The sequence below is a fragment of the Ictidomys tridecemlineatus genome, chromosome 7 (assembly GCF_052094955.1).
Source record: "Ictidomys tridecemlineatus isolate mIctTri1 chromosome 7, mIctTri1.hap1, whole genome shotgun sequence".
Lineage (NCBI taxonomy): Eukaryota > Metazoa > Chordata > Mammalia > Rodentia > Sciuridae > Ictidomys > Ictidomys tridecemlineatus.
The window spans coordinates 44,070,957-44,094,766 of record NC_135483.1 but is presented as its reverse complement, the minus strand read 5'-3'; the positions used below and the strand labels follow the sequence as shown (position 1 = coordinate 44,094,766).

General features: G+C 35.3%; 1 protein-coding gene and 1 pseudogene across 7 annotated transcripts in view; one reads left to right on the top strand and one right to left on the bottom strand.

Annotated features, from left to right (window-relative positions):
* Positions 1–19,216, bottom strand: part of Nbn (nibrin) — a 38,189-nt gene extending 18,973 nt beyond the window's left edge. For 3 of the 7 annotated variants that reach the window (XM_078016935.1, XM_078016938.1, XM_078016939.1), the window contains exons 1-7: positions 19,044–19,215; positions 15,923–16,056; positions 13,935–14,083; positions 13,345–13,504; positions 10,978–11,081; positions 5,676–5,793; positions 4,931–5,124 (exon numbers count right to left, since the gene is read on the bottom strand). In XM_078016935.1, coding sequence (XP_077873061.1) covers positions 4,931–5,124; positions 5,676–5,793; positions 10,978–11,081; positions 13,345–13,504; positions 13,935–14,083; positions 15,923–16,056; positions 19,044–19,080 — 896 coding nt within the window. In that variant the 5' untranslated portion in view covers positions 19,081–19,215. Of the gene's footprint in view, positions 1–4,930; positions 5,125–5,675; positions 5,794–10,977; positions 11,082–13,344; positions 13,505–13,934; positions 14,084–15,922; positions 16,059–19,043 lie in introns of those variants that run through there. The other 4 variants (XM_078016934.1, XM_078016936.1, XM_078016937.1 and 1 more) reach the window with 4 other exon arrangements.
* On the top strand, positions 8,507–9,417 carry LOC101955593 (protein BTG3 pseudogene; annotated as a pseudogene).
* Positions 19,217–23,810: the final 4,594 nt, after the last annotated feature.

Here is a 23,810-nt window from a genome sequence, read left to right as displayed (position 1 = left end):
CTGGCTGGGCATGGTGGTGCACTCCTGTAATCCAGTGGCTTGGAAGGCAGGAGGATTCAAAGCCACCCTCAGCAACGACAAGGTGCTAAGCAACTCAGTGAGACCTTGTCTCTAGATAAAATTCAAAATAGAGCTGGGGATATGGCTCAGAAGTTGAATGCCCCTGAGTTCAATCCCCAGCAACCCTTCCCCACAAAAAAGCACCATAGCCTGGAACAGTGGCACACAACTGTAGTATCAGAAACATGGGAGGCTAAGGCAGGAGGATACCAAGTTGAAGGCTACCCAAAGCAACTTAGCGAGAGTCTGTTTCAAAACAAAAATAAAAAGGACTAGGGATGTAGCTCAGTGGTAAAGGTTCCCTGGGTTCAATCCTCTGTACCAAAAATAAATAAATTAAAAAATTTCAAATCAAAATATCAAAATACTAGTAAAAAACATATAGATATCTTTTTGATCTATGAATAGATGTTATGTACAAAATAAAAAGAGTGCTGACTATAAAAAGATATTAATTTTTACTATATTAAAATTAGATGTCTTTTCTTTTTCATCCCACTGCAAAAGGTAAGTTATAAAGTGGTAACAGATTTTGCAATGCACATAAGTGAAAAAAAAGAAATATAACATCAAGAAAATAGAAAAACTTGCTATAAATCAAAAAGCACACACAAATATATAATTACTGTATAGTACAGTAATTGGTATCCATGTACATTTATCCCTGAGAAATAAATACTTGTTCACATGGAAACCTGTATATGTTAATTGAAGTTTTATTGTAACAATAACTATGCACAGGGCAAACTTCCTTCAATGGTGAATGATTCAAACTATGGTATTCACACCATGGAATACTACTTAGCAATAAACAAGTATTAACTATTGATACAACTTAGGTGAATCTGAGGATTTTTGCTGAGTGAAAAAAAGCCAATCCCAAAAGATTACATGCTCTTGGTTTTCATTTAAATACATTTTATTTAAAAGACATTTTATTTATTTAAAAGTGTTATACAAGGCCCTGAGTTGGAGCCTCAGCACCACATAAAAATAAATAAATACAATAAAGATATTATGTCCAACTACAATTAAAAAATAAATATTAAAAGAAAAAAGAAAAGCAAAGTGTTAGAAACAAGCCAGGCACAGTGGTGCATGCCTATAATTCTAGAGCCTTGGGAGGCCAAGGAAGGAGGATTGCAAGTTCAAAGCCAGTCTCAGTAAAAGTGAAGCACTAAGCAATTCAGACTCTGTTTCTAAATAATATATAAAAAATAGGACTGGGGATGTGGCTCAGCAGTCGAGTGCCCGAGTTAATCCCTGGTAAACCCCTGCCCTGCAGTCAGAAAAAAAAAATGTTAGAAACAAAATAAATAAGTGGTGGGCAGGGTTTCAGGATGAGGAATGAATAGTGGGAAAGGAGATTTGGAGGTGGATATAGTCATAAAAAGACAACCTGAGGAATCTTGTGGTGATAAAACTTATTTTGTATGCTGACCCTGGTGATGAATATAGACATACATGTGATAAAATTATATAACTAAATATACACACACCAATGACTAAAACTGAGGAAAATAAAAATAGGAAAATATAAACCTAGGTATAAAGAATATTGGGTAAATTTGTAGTAAAAAGAACACAGGGCTGGGAGTATAGGTCAATGGTAGAGTGTTTGCCTAGCATTTTCAAAGCCCTAAACTTCACCTTCTGCACAAGAAGAAAAGGGAAGGGAAAAAACATGACTAACTGAAAACTGGACAAGAGACATAAACAGGTATTTCACAAAGGAAGAAAAACAAATGTTCTATAAATGTGTGAAGAATTAAGTATCATTGGTGATCAGAAGAACACAAATCAAAACCACAGTAAGCAATGATTATAAATCCATTCACCTGGTAAAAATGAAAACATGACAATACTAAGTATTGAGGTACTGAGGTGTGGATTAGAACAAGATATATTCCATGCTTATATAATTATGTTAAAATAAATTGAAGTGTCCTGCATAACTAAAAAAAACTATTTTAAAAGCCATAATAAAACTATACATTAAAAAAAGATGATATGCATCTAGAAGGATCTCTTCTATGTATCTCTTCTATTGTGGGTAGGAATGTAAAATGAAAAACAAAGTTCAGCATTCATATAATCCTGCAATTCTAGTCCTAGAAATGTGCATGTGCACATTGTATGTACACATAACACAGTTTTTTTTTTGGTACTAAGGATTGAACTCAGGGATGCTTAACCACGAGTCACATCCTCAGCTCTTTTTTATTTTGAGACAGGGTCTTGCAAAGTTGCTCAGTGCCCTGCTAGGTTGCTGAGGCTGATCTCAAACTTGTGATCCTTCTACCTCTGCCTCTAGAGTCACTAGGATTACAGACAGGAATGGGCCACCGTATCTGTTGACTAGAAATATTTTTTAAAATTTTATTCATTTGTTCTAATCAGTTATACATGAAAGTAGAATGCTCTTCAATTCATTGTACACAAATGCAGCACAATTTTTCATTTCTCTGGTTGTGCACAAAGTAGGGTCATACCATTCATGAAGTAGTACATGAACCTAGGGTACCTAAGGTTGCCCATCTCATTCCACCATCTTTCCTATTCCCATACCCCCTTCCCTTTGCCCAATCAAAAGTTCCTTCACTTATTCCATGCCCCTCCCCCCACATTATAAGATTAGCATCCACCTATCAGAAAACTAGAAATATTTCTAAAAGGAAATCTTGGGTCTATGGTAATGGCTAAGTGGCAGAGTGCTTGTCTAGCATGTGTAAAATTCCTGACAGGAATTTTACATTCCTGGGTTTGACCCTCAGTTCCATGTAAAAAAATAAACTAATAAAATTAAATTAAAAAAAAAAGAATCTGTACCAGTATCAATAGGGAAGATACAAAAAATGATAATAGTGTTTAAAATTTTTAAAATCTGGAAACAAGGTTTCAAAACCAGATAACAAATCTGGGGGCTGAATAAATGAACTAATATATGCACAAAGTGAAACATATTCTACTATGGAAACAAATAATTTACAATATGTATCACAATACTTACAACATAACATTGAAACGAGAGAAAAAAGAAACAAAGATTACATGTAGCACAATAACCATTTTATAAAGTTAAATACAAGAGACACATACAAATCCATATTAGGAATACATTTTAAAAAACTATAAAACTACACAAAAGCAAGCAGGTAAATTGAGTGTGGTGGTATATGCCTGTAATCCTAGTAATTTAGGATGTTAAGGCAGGAGGATTGCAAGTCTGAAGGCAGCTTAACAATTTAGCAAGACGTTCTCAAAATAAAAAAAAACTAAAAAGTGCCCCTAGGCCAGAACCCTAATAACATGCACACATACACCCACTCCCAAAAAGTACAAGCAGATAAATGAAGATCCCAGGATTCAGAATGATCAAAGATCTAGCATGTATTATAGGTGGCACATTTAAAATATTTATTATAGTATTAAAAGTAACTAATTATATAATTATTAAATCAAAAGATTTTATACTGTGTGTGATTTGATGATGACAATGTATCATTTATAATTCATCCAATTTTGTGCAAGCCTAGGAAATAGATGAGGGAAGGAGATGATTTAAAAAAAAAATAAAGTAGTTACAGGCAGAGTTCCCAAATTTCATCTAAGGTTCTGGAAAAATACAGTACATTTTTGTTGTAGTAGTAGATTGGTGTAACTTTGTTACAAAATCTACTTTTACAGTAGTTAATACATCTTCATAAGTAAAATACTTACAGGACAGATAACTAAATTTTAACTTTTTATTTAGAAAAAAGCCAATTCCCATAATCAGAAGGACTTCTGGGAAAGGAAGCATGGGTCTTTTGGAGAACGCTGGCTGTGGACTTTTCATTTTGGGACTCAACTACTTTTTGCTAGTGAAAAGAAATTTAATCAACAGACTGCCAAGTCTGGTATTTCTATTAGTTTTTGGCTTCAACAATGCTAATATTATGATTAATAAAGAGTTTAAGGAAGTCAGGTGTGGTAGTATACACCTGTAATTCCACTTCATTGGGAGGCTGAGGCCAGCGTATCAAAAATCTAAGGCTAGGGCTGGGGATGTGGCTCAAGCGGTAGCGCGCTCGCCTGGCATGCGTGCGGCCCGGGTTCGATCCTCAGCACCACATACCAACAAAGATGTTGTGTCCGCCGAGAACTAAAAAAATAAAATAAATATTTTTTTAAAAAAATTCTCTCTCTCTCTCTCTTTCTCTCTCCTCTCCTCTCCTCTCTCACTCTCTCTTTAAAAAAAAAAAAAATCTAAGGCTAGCCTGGGCAACTTAGTGAGATCCTATCTCAAAATAAAAAATAAACAGGGTTGGAGATGTGGCCGAATAGTGGAGTTAGGTTCAATTCTCAATACCACAAAAGAAAAAAAAGTGTATGGAAACAAACACTTGATTGTAGCTCTTTTATATTCTCCTTCCCCACTATAAACACCATTCTAAGGTATGTGACATTTTCCACCTACTTACCCATAAGAACTCATATAAGATGGATAGAAATTTCATATGCATTTTAATTGGTAATAAACATCAAGGGGCAAATACATTTCAGCTCCAATTTCAGAAAAAAAAATCACTTTCTGAATGTTCACTTTGTAACATATTCTACAGAAAAACTTAATATTACTTTATTAATTTAAAGAGAAGTTTCTACAAATTCTATAGTAAAAAAGGCAGACAATCCTGAGATCAAGTTGTTATGTACACAGATATTCTATTTCTAGCATATAAAGTCACAATCAGTTCTCATGTATATTACAGGTTACATCCTTTATAATAATTCTTCTATCTGTTAAAATGAAGTACAACAAGGAAAATTACATATAAAATCTCCTCCCTGCATTTTTTCTCTTAACTAATGAAGAATAATTCTGTACCTTTGGAGCATATCCATAATTGAATGGACCCATTTTTTCTGAGAATCAGGAATTAAGATCTGTGTATTCGTTATTCCTATATCGACAACACAAGTTCCAGGAGCTGAAAAGAAACTATCTTCTTCTTCATTTTCTTCTGTTATCAACCTAGCTTCTCCACCTCCAAAAATGACTGCTGAACTTAATTTCTTATGCTAAAAATGAAAAGAAACATTTAAAAAAGTGATGTAACATTCGTATTTCATTTTTTTTTTAGTACATTCTTAACATGTAAGAATTTGATTGGACATGTGAAGTAGAATTTGTTTTACTTGCTGAATAGGAAACTTGAGGTTCCACTTTGGGAAAATCCTTGGTTCAGCAGGTGTCTCTGCAGCCCTCTTAATAATTCCCTTGCCTGCACTTCATCACATTTACCACACAGTCTAACTTACCTGCATAATTCTCTACAACATAAATTCTTGGAATCTCCATTTTGGTACACAGAAGACATTCCATAGATGTTTACCAACTGAACAAGTTAAGATATAAGTTTTCTGTCCTCTCCAGTTTATTTATATAAGCTTAACTGATAATAAGAAATACTATAATCATACACAGGATTACCTGGTAGGTTCTGGTGCCTGGGCAGTTTTTTATTGTACTTCACAAAGCTACACAAAGCTCCCAAATGAAATGCTATTAATAACTATCATGAAAAGTATTAATGAGCCCTATTCTGTATGTTTTCTTTGGGAAACGTTACCTGTTTGGCATTTAGAAATATAAATGTTTTCCCTTTGAAGATTTGTTTTCTCTCCTGTCGTTCTGATAAATCAATATTTTTACTTCCAATAGTTGGTTCATCAATAGGTGGGTAAAAACTGTAAAAATAATTAAAGAATACTTTATATACCACTCTGTATGTTTACTATTAAATTAGTAAATGATGTGACTATTTGATATTAGAAAGACTCAATTTCATTAATACTATCTTAGTATTTAATAAAACAATTAAGAGTTCTATCTGGCACAAAATGACAAAACTCATCTAAATCCCTTTTTAAAAAATATGGTGAAAGGTGTCACATATTATAGCAGAATTGTCTTTATTTTCTCAAAATAAAAATAATCCAAGGTAGATAATCATAACAAAATATAAATTAAATATATATGATCCAAACAGATTACATGAATTACAAAAAGTTGAAAGTTTTGTGGCAGATCTCCTCCTATCCAAGTTCTACAAGGAAAACAAAGAAGGCACATAACAGTAGTTTGTTGCAAAAGTGAGGAACAATGACCTTGAGAAATCATGCTTTTTATAACTAGTTATAAGCAAGCCTGCTCTTTGCCCCAAGAGGGAGACATTATTTCATTTCTCAAGGTTTCTCACTATAAACATAACTGAGAAGTGAACTGTGTAAAGGGATGTCAGGGATGTATATTCTTGGCATATCTAACAAGTTGTGGATGAATGCAAGAGACCCATGGAAAATGGGTTCACAGTGTTAACCCATTGATGTCCTAACAGTATCTTCCAAAAACAATACTTTTTTGAAATAAGGTAATATATTAAGCACTCCATAATATGAGAGACTCTGTAAAAAATTAAAAGCAAGTCCTTTTCTAAAGAGTAATGTCCATATGTTCAAACATATAGAATATTTTAATAAATGTCCCTTGTTAGAATATAGATGATTAAAGTTAAATACTCCTTTTAAATAGAATCTTTTAAAAATGACTTCATCTACACTATCATCCAGAGGATCGTTTTTGAAATGAATTATCACAAATCATGTTAGGTACATGAAACTGCAACTGCTTTTTGATGATAGTGCAAAGATAGAGATATAGCTGAACTAAACAGGACTGCACATTTTCTTGGGTAAAAATATATTTTGCCTCCTAACTTAAATATAGGATTAGTAATCATGCTTTTGCAAAACTAAAGAAGAGTTATTCATGTAATCAAAAGAGTCACTTAGGGGCTGGGGTTGTGGCTCAGTGGTAGAGCACTTGCCTAGCATGTGTGAGGCACTGGGTTCAATCCTTAACACCACACAGAAATAGATAAATAAATATAATAAAATAAAATAAAGGTATTATGTCCATTTACAACTAAAAACATAAAAAAAGTCATGTAAGTTTATTTCTTATAAATTCTGTATCATTTCTATCATTAGTTTCCTATCGTTTCTATTACTAATTAATGCTTTTAAATAAAATTTTTTTTTCTACCAGTAACTGAGTACTGAGAAATTTTCAACAAATATATCAAAATAGATCCAGATAGGTGTAGAAATCTATTAAGGCAAATGATAGGCATTTTAAAATATTAAGAACCTGATCACCAATGGTCATCATCAAATATGGGCTAATATAATAGACTTTCCTGGTTAACAGTGAATTAGGCATTATTCAATCTTATAGTACCTAAAAACTCTACACTGAATGAAATATCTTATAGTAATTAGTAATAGTTTACATTTATCTAGAAAAACATTTTAATTATTTTTTAAAAATTATTTTTAGTAGTAGATGGACACATTACCTTTACTTTATTTATTTATTTTTATGTGGTGCTGAAGATTGAACCCAGTGATGCACCCAGTGGTAGGCAAGAGCTCTACCACTGAGCTATAACCCCAGCCTAACATTTTAATTTTAAAACCTACTCAAATATTAAAAACTGTCCTGAAGAAATATGATGAGCTTACAGACATTTTGTAGTCATGTAGAGCCAGAAACTGTGCTGAACCTATTAGTCAAAGGCAGATCCAGATTAAACAGACCAGAAAATCTGAAAAGATAGAGGAATCAATGACTTAATTCTTTTTTTTTTTTTTTTTTGTATCAAGGTTGAACCCAGGGATGCTTATGCACTGAGCCACATTCCCAGTCTTTTTTAATATTTTATTTAGAGATAGGGTCTTGCTGAGTTGCTTAAGGCCTAGCTAAATTGCTGAGGCTGGCTTTGAACTTATAATTCTCCTGCCTCAGCCTCCTGAGCTACTGGGGTTATGGGCAGGCTAGTGGCTCCATAACTAATCCTGAAAACTCCAAGACCACAAATGCATCCACCAGTAGTGAAAACTTACAAGTTGCTCTACCCTCAAGTATTCTAAAATTACCAATGGCTTAATATTTACAGGATTTATGGACTACCTAGAAGGTTCATGAATAAGTTTCTGGGGAAAATATGATTCTGTTAAATACTAAGCAAGCTTGTAATATGTAAGTGAAGTTTACTAAGGAGAGCCCCATTCTCATAAGGGTCTAGGAATCAAGAAACGTTAAGAATGTTCTATTTCAAAATCTGAGAATCTTTTCCCACACTCTGGAAGTTACATTATTTGCCAGGTTATATTTAAAAACCTCCCAAATGAAAATTATAAAGAAGGTGAAGCTCGCCTGCCTGCCCGCCCGCCAGCCGGTCCCCAACGCGGGAGCCACACACTCCACTCAGGACAAGGCTCCCAGGGCTCCCTGTTGCCCAGCGAAAGCCACTGAGCCAGCGCCCTGGGTTCCCGGCTGGACATGGTCATGGCTGCTAAATCTGCAGCCCCAGAGAAGCGGCACCTCGGTGGGGTAAAAATGAAGAATGAAATTGCTGCCGTTGTCTTCTTTTCACAAAGCTAGTTCTTAAAACATGATAAGTTGAAAAAAAAAGGCAGTTGAGAGATCTGCTGAGAAATTGACTCTAATACATCAAGAAAAATATAAAAATCACTGGTATCCAGAAAAACCATCAAAAGGACAGGCTTACAGATGCATTCATGTCAATAAGTTTCAGAGAGTTGATTCTGATGTCCTAAAAGCCTGTGAGAACAGCTGCATCTTATACAGTGACCTGGGTTTGCCAAAGGAGCTCACTCTCTGGGTGGACCCATGTGAGGTGTGCTATCAGTATGGAGAGAAAAACAATGAATTCATTGTTGCAAGCTTTGAAAATGAGGATGAGAACAAGGATGAGATCTCCAAGAAAGTTACCAGGGCCCTTAATAAAGTTACATCTGATTATCACTCGGGATCCTCCTCTTCAGATGAAGACACAAGTAAGGAAGTGGAAGTGAAACTCAATTCTATGACTGCAGCCCGGAGCCCTGTGTACCAGATTTCAGAACTGATATTCCCACCTCTCCCAGTGGCACCTTTTGCCTAGAAAAAAACCAGGAATATACAGAGGAAATGGCCATCAGAGTCACTATCTTCCTCCTGTTCCACTTGGTTATCCAAATCAGGGAAGGAAAAATAAACCATATCGCCCAATTCCAGTGACATGGATACCTCCTCCTGGAATGCACTGTGACCGGAATCACTGGATTAATCCTCATATGTTAGCACCTCACTAGCTCCTTTTGATTCTATGAGTGTCATGTTGAGAGTAAGAAGAATATATCTTACTACACATTAAAAGTTCAAAGTTCATACTCAGTAGTGAAGTTAGATGGGCCAAAACCATCAAACTTATTTTTATGGAGAAGTTATTGAGAATAATCTTTCTTTTTTTCTTTTCTTTTTTTTTTTTTAATGAGAGAGAGAGGTAGAGAGAGGTAGAGAGAGAGAGAATTCTAATATTTATTTTTTAGTTATCGGCGGGCACAACATCTTTGTTTGTATGTGGTGCTGAGGATTGAACCCGGGCCACACGCATTCCAGGCGAGCACGCTACTGCTTGAGCCACATCCCCAGCCCGAGAATAATCTTTCTTAAAAAAAAAAAAAAAATATATATATATATATATATATATACACACTTTAGATATATTGATATAGTTTGAGAAACTTTATTAATAAAGTTAGTCAAGTGCCTGAGTTTTTAATATTGGACTTGAGTATTTACATATTGTACATCAACTCTGTTGTATACAAAACACTGTAGGAGTGGACGATTTGTTCTAGCACGTTTAAGCATTTACTTTATGGAGAGTATGTAAGTTATTTATATACAAGGAAATCTATTTTATGTCATTCTTTAGAAAAATTGTGTGAAACCATGTAGTTGCAAATAGAAAGTAGTTTGAGGCAATAAATAAATAAATAAATAAAGAAGGTGAAAAATCTGATTTTGGGTGACTAAGACAAGCAGACATCTATTATTAATAGGGATATAAATAGTACCTAAAAACTCTGCTTTGGGCAAAACAGCTTACAATAAGTAGTGATTTAACTTGAAAAACACTTTAATTTTTAAAACTTGCTCAAATATTAGAATTGTCCTATAGAGATATGACAAGCTAATAGATAATCTATTGTGCCATACAGACTGTAATCTACTGACATGCATTTTTAAGTAAAGAAGTTCTTGTGCTATTAAATTGACTAACTATGCAATCCGAAAAATAAAAAGTCTAATATCTTTGTTCTCAAGGACAATATATATTATTTCTATGCATCACTAACATAATATAGAGGGAACAGATCTTCTAGACTGATGATTCACAAACTTGACACAGCATCAAACTAATAATAAAATAAAGCTTTTATGAATCGTCCCATATATTGTTTCAATTAGCAACATGAACCATTTTTTTAAACAAGGTGACATTCTCAGACTTTAAATACTGTATACTCTTACTAATACTTTTAAGAACACAGCTGGACAATTATAAGTCTCATTTTTGAAATGAGATAACTGAAGCTCACAAGAAACAAGCTCTATGCTCAAGGCCATAGCTCTGCTACTATTTTTGTTCTGTGCTACATGGCTCCTGAAGAAGGTTGCTGCATCATGCATTTTCAGGGGTTCCTCTTGCATGATGGAACATATGCTCTTCTGACCAAATCTCAAGGCCATTTACTCTCCTTCCATTTTTTTCTTTAAGTAATTAGTATTTATTTAATGTTTGTTTTATGAACATAAGAAACAACCTACAAGGAATTTGGGAAATCCTTTCTTTATAAGCTAACAACAACAACAAAAACTGCCATTAGCAATACTGAATTATAACATCAACTATTACATACTAAAATAGTCATTAAACAGGGTATTAGTCTAAATAAAATCAGTGCCATCTATTTTATATGTCTTATCTTGTTATATTATATTTGAAATACATAATGTACCTTTCAATTTGTGGAGGCTGTTTCTTGGACTGAACTGCTTTCAGAAATTCAGTAAAATATTCTGGCTTTACAATTGGACGTCCACAGATGAGTGCACATATTGTCTAAAATGAAGAAAATATACATAAATATATATGATCATACATCAACTTTTTTAAAAAAATAAAATGTTTTAAGTTATAAACTAGAAAGAGACTGTTCTATATTGTTTTTCCTTTAGAGTCCTAAATTTATAAAGGAAGCACAATTTATAAAATGTATTTGGTCATTGCTTAGTTTTAGAATACAAGTTATTATAAAATCAACCATTCACAAATTTAATTTAATAATTGCTTTTGAGGGGGTGATGGTGGGACATGTAACAAAATATCAATCAATTTAAAACATTAAAATTTTAAAAACATTAAAATGTGAAAAGCATATTGTAGACCTAAAAAAATGCATCTGCTGCAGAGGAGACTATTAAGAAATAAATAGCCTCAAATCAGATACAGTCACAAACTCTGAAAAGATTTGAAACTATTACTATGCGCAATGGAAATGAAAATGCAGAGACTGGGCATAAATCTATGAAATAATACAGCAAGAGTTTATAAGGATGTTTTTAATAATAAAGGGTCTGGTCTAAACAGGGACAAGCAGATATAGGGCACATCTCAAGAACAGAATTTGAGATACTAACCTCCAATATGAATGAAATAAATAACTTATAGCATGAAGTAGTAATGTGCAATTCAATACTGGATTGAGTAAACCATAACACATGTGACTCCTGGAAAATTATTTAATTGTTCCATATCTCAATTTGTACTTCTAGGTTCTCTTTTGGTTCTAGCATTCTATAATTTTAACAATATAAGTTAATTTGCATTTTGGAAAAATTTTCAAAAAACAATACAATGACCATGTTTTCTTTTTTGGCATATGATTAATCAGAAATATGGAAAAAGATAAAAAATATTGAAAAAAGTCTGCAAACCATGTTAATGTCTAATAGAGAAAGATTCACTATTCAGTTCTGTCATGGAGTCAGTACAGTTTCTCAAGACAATCTAACTGCCTTTGATCTTGCTTTACACCTACCACACAAGTATATGATTGTTCACTCCATTTCCTTAAGTACCTTACTATTTTAATGGGGATTTCCTGGAGCCCATACTCAAACATTCCAATCACAGTAACAGTATATTCCTACTATAAATTAATAGACATTCTGATTTATGAATCTACCATCTGTGGGTTTATTTGTATAAATTAGTACTGTGGAGGCTATTCATGTGCTGAATATATGAATCAATTTCATAAACTTGCAACAATAAAAAATTCTTGATGAGAGGTATCCTCAATCAAGGTACAAGTTTAACTTGAGGTTTGATCTAAGCTGCAAGCCTATGACACTTCTTTAGAGTAATGCTTATATTTAATTGTATTAATTATATTGAACATTAAAATATCTTTGAATCATCTCTATATAGATATTAACCTAAAACAATCCCACATATCTATAGTTAACCTGTTTAAAAGGAGACGAATCACCTCCCAATGTCATTCTTCAATTAGATTTGGATATAAACAAATCTGAGGAAGATGCAAAATCTGAAAACATACCAAAATATATTACTGTTTAACATATAATCAGCATCTTCTAAAGGTACACATCTACATATCTTTAGGTTGTGAAAATTTATTAATGTTAAAATACATAAAAACTTTAAAAGTCTTTGTGATTAGGGCCTTAAATCAAATAAATACTAAAATACTAAGAGAGCTTCAAATCATAAAATGATATCAGAAACTGGAGGAAGGCAACTTCACAGAAGAGACATGTATGCTAATTTTGAAAACAAGCCTCTTTGCTTTTAGAGAGCACGAATTATGAACTCCATTAAACTTCATGGTGAAAGGATAACACAAATCCTTTTGAAAATGCTAAATCAAAATCTGAAATCTAATTTTATGTGCTTCTGCTTGTCTCAGATAATAAACAGGTTATCCAAAAAGTCATGTGAACCTAAATAAAGCCAGGGAGTGGAAATATACAAATCTATGACTAAGAGACCTGATAGTTTCAAAGCAAATCTTTTTAAAAGTCTGTGTATAGGTACAGGCTGGATGTGGTGGCGCAAGCCTATAATCCCAGCAGTTTGGGAGGTTAAGACAGGAGGAACACAAGTTCAAAGCCAACCTTAGCAACTTAAGCAAGGCTCTAAGCAACTTAGCAAGACTCCTTGTGGAAAAAAAAAAGGGGTGGGTAATGTGGCTCAGGGATAAAGTGATTCTGGGTTCAATCTCTGGTACTGAGAAAAAAACCAAAAAGCTTAGTGGGTGAGTAAGCTTAGGTTTATAGAACTTAATTTTAACACCTACTTTAATGGTAACTTTAACTGATATCATAACAAGGTGAGTACATTCTTCTGTCCAGTTGTTTACAGTAAGTCCTCCAAGTTGCAATATAGCTTGATTTAAAGCAGTTTTCCCAGAGACATCTAAACAAGAAGAGCATGCAACCAAAGGCTCATATTCTACTCTGCAAGTGAAAATAAGTTATAAAAAGTTCTATTATTATAGTTATAGACATGGCAATTTTAAGAAATTTAAACCTTTAAGCTCACATCACATTTTTATGTATCATTAAACTTTATAACTTATGAAATTATCATTTCCTAAGTCTTGAGTTCCAGTAAAGATAAAATAATCAAAGTTAACATTATGCTTTCACCTATGTCAAGCAACTGAACTCCCATTATGGTTCTCAGAGCCTGCACAAACTGCCGTTCACTTTTATCACTACCTATGATTGACAAATGTATAACCACAAGGGTTCACTACTGTGCTAGGAATTTAATTATATTGATATACTGTTTTCAATTCATTATCCATAAATATTCTTATCTTTTAGAACTAGTTTGGTATAAAATAAAATTGTTCATTTTAATGTCAAATTTAAAACTTCTCACCTGAATTTACTTTCAAATACTCCAAAGGTAACCCTATCTCCTGTCTTCAAAGTTTGAGAAAGGCCATTCTGCATTTTTTCCTCATTAACAAAGGTACCATACTTAGAATTATCTTTTATTGTTAATGTAGGGATTTCATTTATTTGACTCTGAAAAAAAAATGAACAAATAATTTATAGTCTTTTACCACTAAGAAATTCAATTTTCAAGGAAAGGATTTCAAAAGATGAATAACTTTTGAATAAGCAAAAGCTAAGTAGACAATATAATTTAAGGTTGCCTTTAGGAATGATCACTGAAGTGGCAATTAATAACTTCTTAAGAAAATTTCTTAAACCCAGATTACTGATTTTATAACATATATTGGCTTTTTTAAAATCAGTGCAATTATATTAATAATCCTAAGTTATAGGATTTTCCTGACTCTGATTTCACACATTTTAGAAGTTTTTGTTTGAGGACAGTTTGTTTCACATATAATATGTCAGTTTCATTTCCAAAAAATTCTTTTTTCCTTTTTAAATGATCAAAATCACATTGTAAAAACTGGTCCAATAAGAATAAAGAGTTAAAAGCTAGAGCTTCTTACTTATAGTAATAATTTACTTTTTCTGTAGGAATTTCTATAATGTTTCTCTATACCTAAAAGAACAGACACAAAACCAAAATATCACAAAATGAATCCAGTTTTTGCTATATGTGGTCACTGCTCAAAATAATGGATTGCCTTTTTTAGTACCACAAACATTATTGTGAGCACAGGTATTTATATACATTTCTCTTTTCATACATTTGTATCCATGGTTGTGATTAAAAAATCACAAGCGATTTGTGTTATTAAAACAAATCATCAAGGGGCTGGGGTTGTGGCTCAGTGGTACAGGCTTACCTAGCATGTATGAAACATTGAGTTCGATCCTCAGAACCATATAAAAATAAATAAAATAAAGGTATTGTGTCCATCTACAACTAAAAATATTTAAAATAATTAAATAAATAAATCACCAAAGCTATTCAAAGGAGCTATGTGGCATACTTGAGAATTATCTTCCCTTGTACAATAAAATGATTTTTACTGTGAAATTTTGTTTTATAAGGAAAATGCTTGTGTCCATAGGGAGAGTCATGAAGGTCCAATCATTCACTGTTCTATTCCTAGACTTGGTATGATGACCGATACACATTACCCACTCAATAAATGTGCTGTAATTTGGATCTGGAGTGCCTCCCAAAGGTCCATGTGTTCAAGGCTCAGTTGTCAGCCTATGGTTCCACTGGGAGGTAGTGGGATCTTTAAAGATGAGCCTAATGAAAGGAAGTATGTCCCTGAAGAGGACGTTGGAACCTTGGCCCTTGTTCTTTGTGCTTCCAGGCTGCCATGGAAGTGAGTAGTTACCTCCACCAAGAACTCCTACCATAATGTACTATGAGGTAATGAGTCCATGGCAATATGGCAAAGCAACCATGGACTCAAACTATAAGCCAAAATAAAACTTCTTCTCTTTAGATTTCATCACAGTGATAAAAAGCTAACACGAAATACAAACATGCTCTACTTCCTCTGAGTTTCTAAATCACTAAGCGTTAAGTTACTAACACAGAAACTTCAAACACAAATATCACTGGTACCACTGCCAACCATAAGGATTTTTTTTTAATAGTATTGCTAATTAAATGCAATGTTAGCCAAGTGGTCTGCCACAGGGCAATACCCCCATCCCAAATTATAAATACTTAATTTTGTTAACATTAAGATAAAAATCCAGGGGCTGGGGTGTGGCTCAGTGGTAAAGCGCTTGCCTAGTACACGTGAGGCACTGGGTTCAGTTCTCAGCACTTCATAAAAATAAATAAAAGTCCATCAACAACTTAAAAAAATCCAGTTCCATGAAAACAAAAGGTCCAATGAACTTTCATATGCACCAAGATAATCTGTAATGATTTCAGTTGCCTTACTTCAAACTAGTGAAATAAAATTAGTAACATACCAGATTGGTTAGAGAAAAGTTAGCTGTTAACACAGCATGATTTCGACTGATTGACTGATCCTCTTCAATTAAAATGGCACAGTTTTTCCTTCCAACAATGTACTCAATACCAGTCAAAAGTCTGTATGGTTCTCCTAAGCAAAAAAAAAGTAAATTGAAGACACATGTGTAAATACACATACATACATATATGTGTGTACAGAATATGTGATGTTAAATATTTAAATAACACTTTTGATGTTTAAATGTTAATCAACTTTGTTTATATCAAACTTGTGTTTTCTAATAAAGCCCCATAAAGGACAAAAAATAATTCCTAAATAGATGAAAGGCTATATCATTTTTCTAAAGGGAAAACAATATTGAAAGAAGTAAATGTTCCCCCTAATTAACTTATACATTTAATGTATTACCAAGAAATCATAATATTGTGTTTGGAACTCAATTACATAGATTAAAAAATTCATTAGGAAAGTATGTTTAAAAGTAGCCAAGAAAAATTTGAATAGTATTACAGGAACTTGCCCTATCAGACAGCAAAGTATGCCATAAAGCCATAGTAATTAAAAGGTATGAAAGTTACAATACAGCTATAAAACTCCTGGTGAAGTCAGCATGCAAGATATACCTGCATATACATGTTCACTGTGGCACTGTTCACAATAGCCAAGATAGGGAATCAGGCTAGATGCCCATCAACAAATGGATAAAAAGAAAATACAGTATATATACAAAATGAAATTCAATCAGCCATAAAAGAATGAAATGTTATTTGCAGGAAAATGGATAGAAATGGAGGTTATCAGCCAGACACAGAAAGATTAAGTACTACATGTTTTCTCTGATATGTAGAAACTGGGCGGGGTGGGAGAGAAAGAAGGAAAGAAAGAAAAGACCTGAAAACAGAAAATGGACTGTCAAGAAAGGAGAAGAAAATTGGAGGGTATTAAAGAAGGTTGACAAAGCATCACATGTGTAGCCAGGTGTGCTATACACCTGTAATCCCAGCAACTCAGGATGTTGAGGCAGAAGGATCACAAGTTTGAGGCCCACCTGGGCAACTTAGTGAATTTAAAAAAAAGAAGAAAATAAAAAGGGTTGGGAATGTAGCTCAGTGGTAAAGTGAGTTCTCTTCCTAGTACCGTACCATAAAAAAAAAAAAAAAGATAATGCACATATGGAAATGCCACAGTGAAACCCATTAATTTGTACAATTAATAAAACTAAATGATTAGAAAAAGCCTTCAAACATAAACAGGTACATAAAAGGTCTGAAATGGATTAGGAGTAAATAATATAGATCAAGGCAATAAATTCTGGATGGGATTCAAGTGCAGATTTGAGGGAATTCTGTTTTTATGTTAAACATAGCATCAATAGGAAATGATTATTAGTTTTAAAAACACATTGTAAATCACACATTGTTAGAGTAACAGTATGTTGGGGATTTGTGAAATTTAGCCTGGGAGCAGGGGATTCCATTACCACAATTGTAGGATGATTAGAGCAGTTATATTAGACAAGTTGGAAAGGAGCCCAGGAAAGTCCTGAACTCCATTCTGGAAAGTAGTTTGGACTACATGGCCTGTTAATCAGATTCTTAACCTGGATAGTTTCAAGGAAAAACCTTTGTTGTTTACCACACAACACAAACTGGATTAGGGGACTGATCTATAGCTTGCATCAGATTATGATAATAGTTCATGACACTCTACTACAACCTAACCTGAGTATCAGTCAATCAGACTGCCTGTCAACTGATCAGACCATGGTTATGTATCAGGCAAATGCTGAGGTGGAACCAATCAAGCTGTTTTGTATGGCTTCCTTTCCTGTCTATAAACGTTGCCTGGCCAAGAGGCTGAACGAAACTCTCTGAACATCTACTCGTTTAAGGTTATGCTTGATTCACAAATCCTTATTTCTTCAAACTCTGCTCAACTTAATTTGTTCCAAGTTTCTTTCTTTCAGCAGTGCTAGGGTCTGGCATGGGCTAGGAAAGCATCCTATCACTTTGAGACAAGGTCTCCCTGCACTGCCCAGACTGAATTCAAACTTGTCAATCTTCCTGCCTTGGCCTCCACGTAGGTGGGATTACATGGATGCACCATAGGCCCTGGTGGTCTCTAAGTTTTTCTTATAACACACCTACAGGAGACCTGAGAACCAGTCAGATTTCTTTTGTTTTTTAAAATATTTATTTTTTTAGGTGTAGTTGGACACAAAGTCTTTTATTTATCTTTATGTGGTGCTGAGGATTGAACCCAGGGCCGCCTCCTACGTGCTGGGCAAGTGTTCTACCGCTGAGCTACAACCCCAGTCCTCCAGTCAGGTTTCTTTAAATGAACGTAATACCAACTTGTCCACAAACACAAAATTTGTGGACAAATGGCAGTACTCCAAGCCACAGGGATGCCCTCTTCTATGTATTTTTGTTCTAGTTATCTTCTCAGTCCCAGACATTATCAATTTAGCCTCTTCATTGATTTTTTTTTTCCAATCACAATGTAAACTTTCTGAGGACAAGACCCAATTATAGGTACTTGCTTAACCTTCTGTCAACGAATAACAACACACAGGAGGCAACCAGTAACTTATGAGGAAAAATTTCTACTGCTGGAAGTTCAAGAAAGAGGTTGGGGAATCAACTTTTCCCACTGTACAGCTATTTTGGGGGAAAGGTCTGAAACAAATCTGAAAGCATGTTTTCCTGTGTGCCACGTGGTTCTTCAAAAAAGAAAAATAAAGAAACGCTTTGCCCCAGACAGATCGCTTCCTTGTCATCCTGTGGTCTGGCTTTGTTAACTCCCTGGTGATCTCTTCCTAAAAGCCTACGACCAGGTGTCCCAAAAGGAAGGCGTCCGGGGCTCGCTCCGTCAGGTCGCGTGAGCAGGTGCTGGTTCCCGTCTGGTGTGGACTGAGTCGCCGCACCGTCCCGGAAGAAAACGCGGCGTCCTCACGCAAACTTCCGACTTTCCCATCCCGCTTTCACAGAATCCCAGGGCTGGCACAGAGGCCGCGCCGGAAGGCAGTGAGAGCGGACCGGAAGCGTCGCTCCGCACACTCCACGCAGCAGCTGCTCCCGGGAAAGCTGGTCTCTATCTTTCCCTTCCACCCTTACCTCGGGCCGGGCCCGCGGCGGGAAGGAGCTTCCACATGGGTCCGGCTCCTCAGGACTGGAGCTGACCAGCGGCCGCCTCGCTGCGGATAGCCGATGTGCACGCGATCACAGCACGGGCAATGCGCGGGAACACTAGGACGTGCGCGCTCCCGGCAGTCGCGCAAGCCCTGTTGGAAACCGAGGGATGGGGCGGGAATGCTATTGAGCGCTAGGGCGCCACCTGGTGGTAAGGAGCAACGCAGTATGAACTGAAAGGTGTTGCATTAGGGGAATGAAAGCCGGGCTTCATTTTAAGGTATTCATAAAATATAAGATTTTTTTTTTCTGATTGTGAAAGGAAATAATTTTTAAAATTAGCTCTAAAGCAATGTGATGAAATCTTCTGATCAAATACGCTAACTAATCGTTTAGTTCCTTGCATTTGCAATGTATTAAATTTCGGTTGTTACTTAGATCAATAATGATGAAGGTAAGGAGTTTACCTGAAAGGCAACTCATTACATTAAATATTTTTTAAAGTTTAAATCAACTTCTCCATTTTATCAGGATCCACTTTCATCTAATCCCATTCTAAGTACTGAGCAGACTACATTTCCAACTGTTCTTTTACTGGCCCAGCATTCCCTAAAAGGATACCATTCACCTCTTGCACATTGCCAAATAAACATCTGAGATCACACTTTTGATCATGTAATTTCTGGTTGACAAAAGCGGATTGTAACAGAAAATAAAAACATGCCACTTTAAAAGCTTGGCTTAACAGTCTGTTACCAACATAGATGCAAAAATCCTAATACAAGATTAGTAAATTGAATCAAGTGGTATTATAAAAAGAATAACCACACCCAGGTGGGCTATATTCCAGAAACAGAAGGGTGGATTAACACTGGAGGAAAAAAAAAATCAGCATAATTCACCAGAATAAATTCTTTAAAAAGGAGAAAAATTTCTGCATCATTTTAGTAGATGCAGAAAAAGCATTTGATAAAATTCAATACTCATTCATCACAAAAGCTCACTGAAAAATAGGAATAGAAGGATCATTCTTGACCTGATAAAAGACATCTACAAAAAAATTACAGCTTACATTATACTTAAGATAAATTATTGATCATTTCCCCTTGACATCAGGAATGAAATAAGAATCTATCTGTTCTATTCTTATTTCCTTTTTCTTGCTGCTCAGAATTGAACTCAGGATTTTTTTGAAAAGTGCGCAGTAACACTTGTCATATAGTTCAGCCTAAATTCACTTGGTAATTGGGATAACTCTCTGTGGTAGCTAATTGATTTGATCCAAAGGAAAAATAAACTTCTCCTAGCTTGATAGGAGATAGGTTTGCTATTTGGAGTTAGAACAAATATTAGGTTCCTACCTTCAAGGTCTTCCTTGAGAATTCTTCCATGTGGATTATATTTCAAAGGGATGGCTTTCATGTCCTTGAGAAAGACATTGCTGGGTCGTAAAGCTAGCAAGAGGTTGTGGTAGAACTTTTAGGAGGTGGGGACTAGTGAGAGGAAGTTAGGTCATTAGGAGCATGCCTTGAAAGGGATATTGGGACTCTGGAATTTTCCTTTCTCTCTCTTTTACTTCCTGGATGCTATGAGGTAAATAGGCCTCCTCAACCATGTGTTTCCTTTATGATATACCATGCCACTACAGGCCCAAAGGAACAGGGCCAAGTGACCATGATCTGAAACCAAACCAAGCCTTTGCTCCTTATAAATTGTTTATCTCGGGTATTTTGTCACAGTGATGGAAAGCTGAATAATACAACCTGTCATTGTAAATTCTTTATCTTTGAAATGTATATAAAATCTTTCTTTAAAAAGGCTAAGTAAGCCTCTTGATAGCTTTTGGTCAATGCCTTGGTAAAAGCATTATTGCCTCTTAATTACTCAGTACTATTTAAAATATTTGGTAAGAGAGTTTTTACAAAACTGATATACAGTACCCAAAATCAGTTTACAAAAATGTATTTGGGCAAAGTCACAACTTTTCTGGCCCACTCTTCCCCTGGGAAGGTTCCCTTCCTTATTTTTTTCGCCATGAGATAGTATATTTTCTTGGTAATGATCTTGTTAAATTTGCTTAATAGGTACAGCTTGTTATTCCATAAAAAAAGAAACATTATTATAATAATGATGTCAGAGGTTCTCCTGTAGTTTTTGATTACCAATGGTCCACTCTTTTTGTGCATAATAGTGTTTACTGGTTGTTGATGTGCTGGGCTCTGTTCTAAGTGTTTTAAGTTATATCTCATCTATACCCAGCTACAACTTTGTGAATTCTTAATATCTGCATTTCACAGATAAGGAACTCAGGTTTATAACCTGTTAAAACATTACACATCTAGTGAGACATATAGCTCACTTTGAACCTCAGCAGTTGACCAAGTCTACACTCGACCCGAGAGCAAGGGTGCTAGAGCCAGACAGAGCTGGGCTCAGATTCCATCTGATTCCATAAGTTGAAAAATTTACCTAACTGCTCTCTACCTCAGTTTCCCAAATGTTGATAATAATAGTGTACACTTCATGAATGCTTATGAGGATTAGTGAAATACATTTATGGAATGTTGAACAGTCTGACATCCAAAACTATGTTCAGAAATATTAGCTTCTATGAGTAATAAAACCTTTCCTCTGCACAAAATAACCGAGCTGCCACACAGCCTTGTAGGTTCAAAATAGGAACTCCTTTATTCTCCGCACTCCCTCAAACACCATGCAGGCGGCCTTCTCCAGGGACACACCACACACCTAGGAAATCCCTCCAGAAATCCTTCCTCCCGCACTTCCCCAACCAATGGGAACTCTCCAGGAATCCCCTTGAGAACTCCAAATTAGCAGGCTGGAGGCAGACAGCAGGGGTCTAATATACAATTGAATACACAGTTTAACATATCCATTATCATCTCAATGGCTTGCTGGTGTCACCTCTCAACCACTCTGTTCTGGCAAAAATGCCATGCATCATTCTGACTCAGCTATGGCTCTCAGCAGCTGTCAAGGTGCCTGGTTCTTCTGATAAAGCTAAGGCCACATTGGGGGGAGGCCTTCATTTCATTTGGCGATTGACACTATGCTTCACAGTCAACACCATGGCCTCAGTGTCTGAGCTGACCTGCATCTACTCTGTTCTCATCCTGCACAACAACAAGGTGACTGTCACGGAGGAAAAAACAATGTCCTCATTAAAGCAGCTGGTGTAAATGTTGAACATTTTTGGCTTAGTTTGTTTGTAAAGGCCCAGGCCAATGTCAACATTAGCAACTTAGGGGCTGGTGGGCCTTCTCCAGCAGCTGATGCAGCACCAGCAGGACGTCCTACTCCCTTCACCAGGCTGCTCCAGCTGAGAAGAAAGTGGCAGCAAAGAAAGAAGAATCTGCTGAAGACATGGGCTTGATCTTTTTGACTAAATTCTTGTAACATGTTCAATAAAAAGCTGAACTTGCTGATAAAAAAATAAAACAAAAACAAAAAAACCCCAAACCCAAGACTGACATTAGTTAGATCCCATGGCTCCTAACGGACAGAATTTGTTGCTTCTGGAATGGCATTTCTCTTTCATGTCTCTAGTCTATTCCTTACTAGCTCCTATGGCTGCTACAAGTTTTTCTCTAAGTTATTTTTATGGTCCATCTTTAGGAAATGGCAATAGTATCAGTACTTAGTCATTGGATAAATGTTTGTTGAAGGGTCACTATTGTGCTGAATATGGGAGTTAAAAGAATGATAAATTAAAATACCCCAAATTTAATTTGGCTGACTACTGGAAGCCTTACCAATAACATAAACAGTCAATTAGCACATACTTTGTATGATTATGTTATTTTCAATGAAAAACATGAGAAGAGATCACTTTTTACTGCAATGTGAACTGCAGATCAACTAAAAGATGGTGACACCCAAGCTCACAGAAATAGCCAAAGGAAGTGGCTATGAAATTATCAAAGTAATATAATATGTACTACAGTTAATTTTATGCAGCTGTGATTTCAAACTGAATCTTTACTGCTTTTTCATTTCTATTGACTACAAGTGGCACCATGTATGGTCCATGTTTGCACGCCTATTTTAACAAATTTTAATTTTAAAAATAGATTTGTGAGAGGGGTGGGAGGGGAAGGGAGAGGGCAGTGGGTAATTAAAGATGGCTGAATGTGATGATCATTATTATCCAAAGTACATGTATGAGGACACGAATTAGTGTGAGTATACTGTGTATACAATCAGAGATATCAAAAATTGAGCTCTATATATGTAATAAAGAGTTGTAATACATTCTGCTGATCTATATAAATAAAAAATATGTAAATAAAAGTAGATTTATGCACATTTTATGATAGGACATGATAAAATGGACTTAGCTACGTGTATTTTATGCATTCATGATACATGTAACTTTAAATTTTTTCAATATTTCTACGTTCCGTAATTTGCGAAGTCCCCCGACCCCCAAGGTCCAAGTCTCAAAAATAGGGAAAAAAAATTTGCGGGGCGGAGGGCGAGTAAATGGATCCGTGCAGTTCAAACCCCTGTTCTTCCAGGGTTGATCTTTGCATTTTTATTTGTGTTCCTTTGGTCCGGGAGGTCCAAGCAAGGCTGCATTTCGGCGATAGGCGGCGGTGTGCCCTGCAAGGTTGCCGCCGCTTCCCGCTAGGAAAAGGAAGCCTTGTTTTAAATCTGAGATACTATTCTGCTGCTACTATGTGAGTTAGCGCGACCTCGACAACGAACTTAAACGTGCCCTTAAGGAACAGA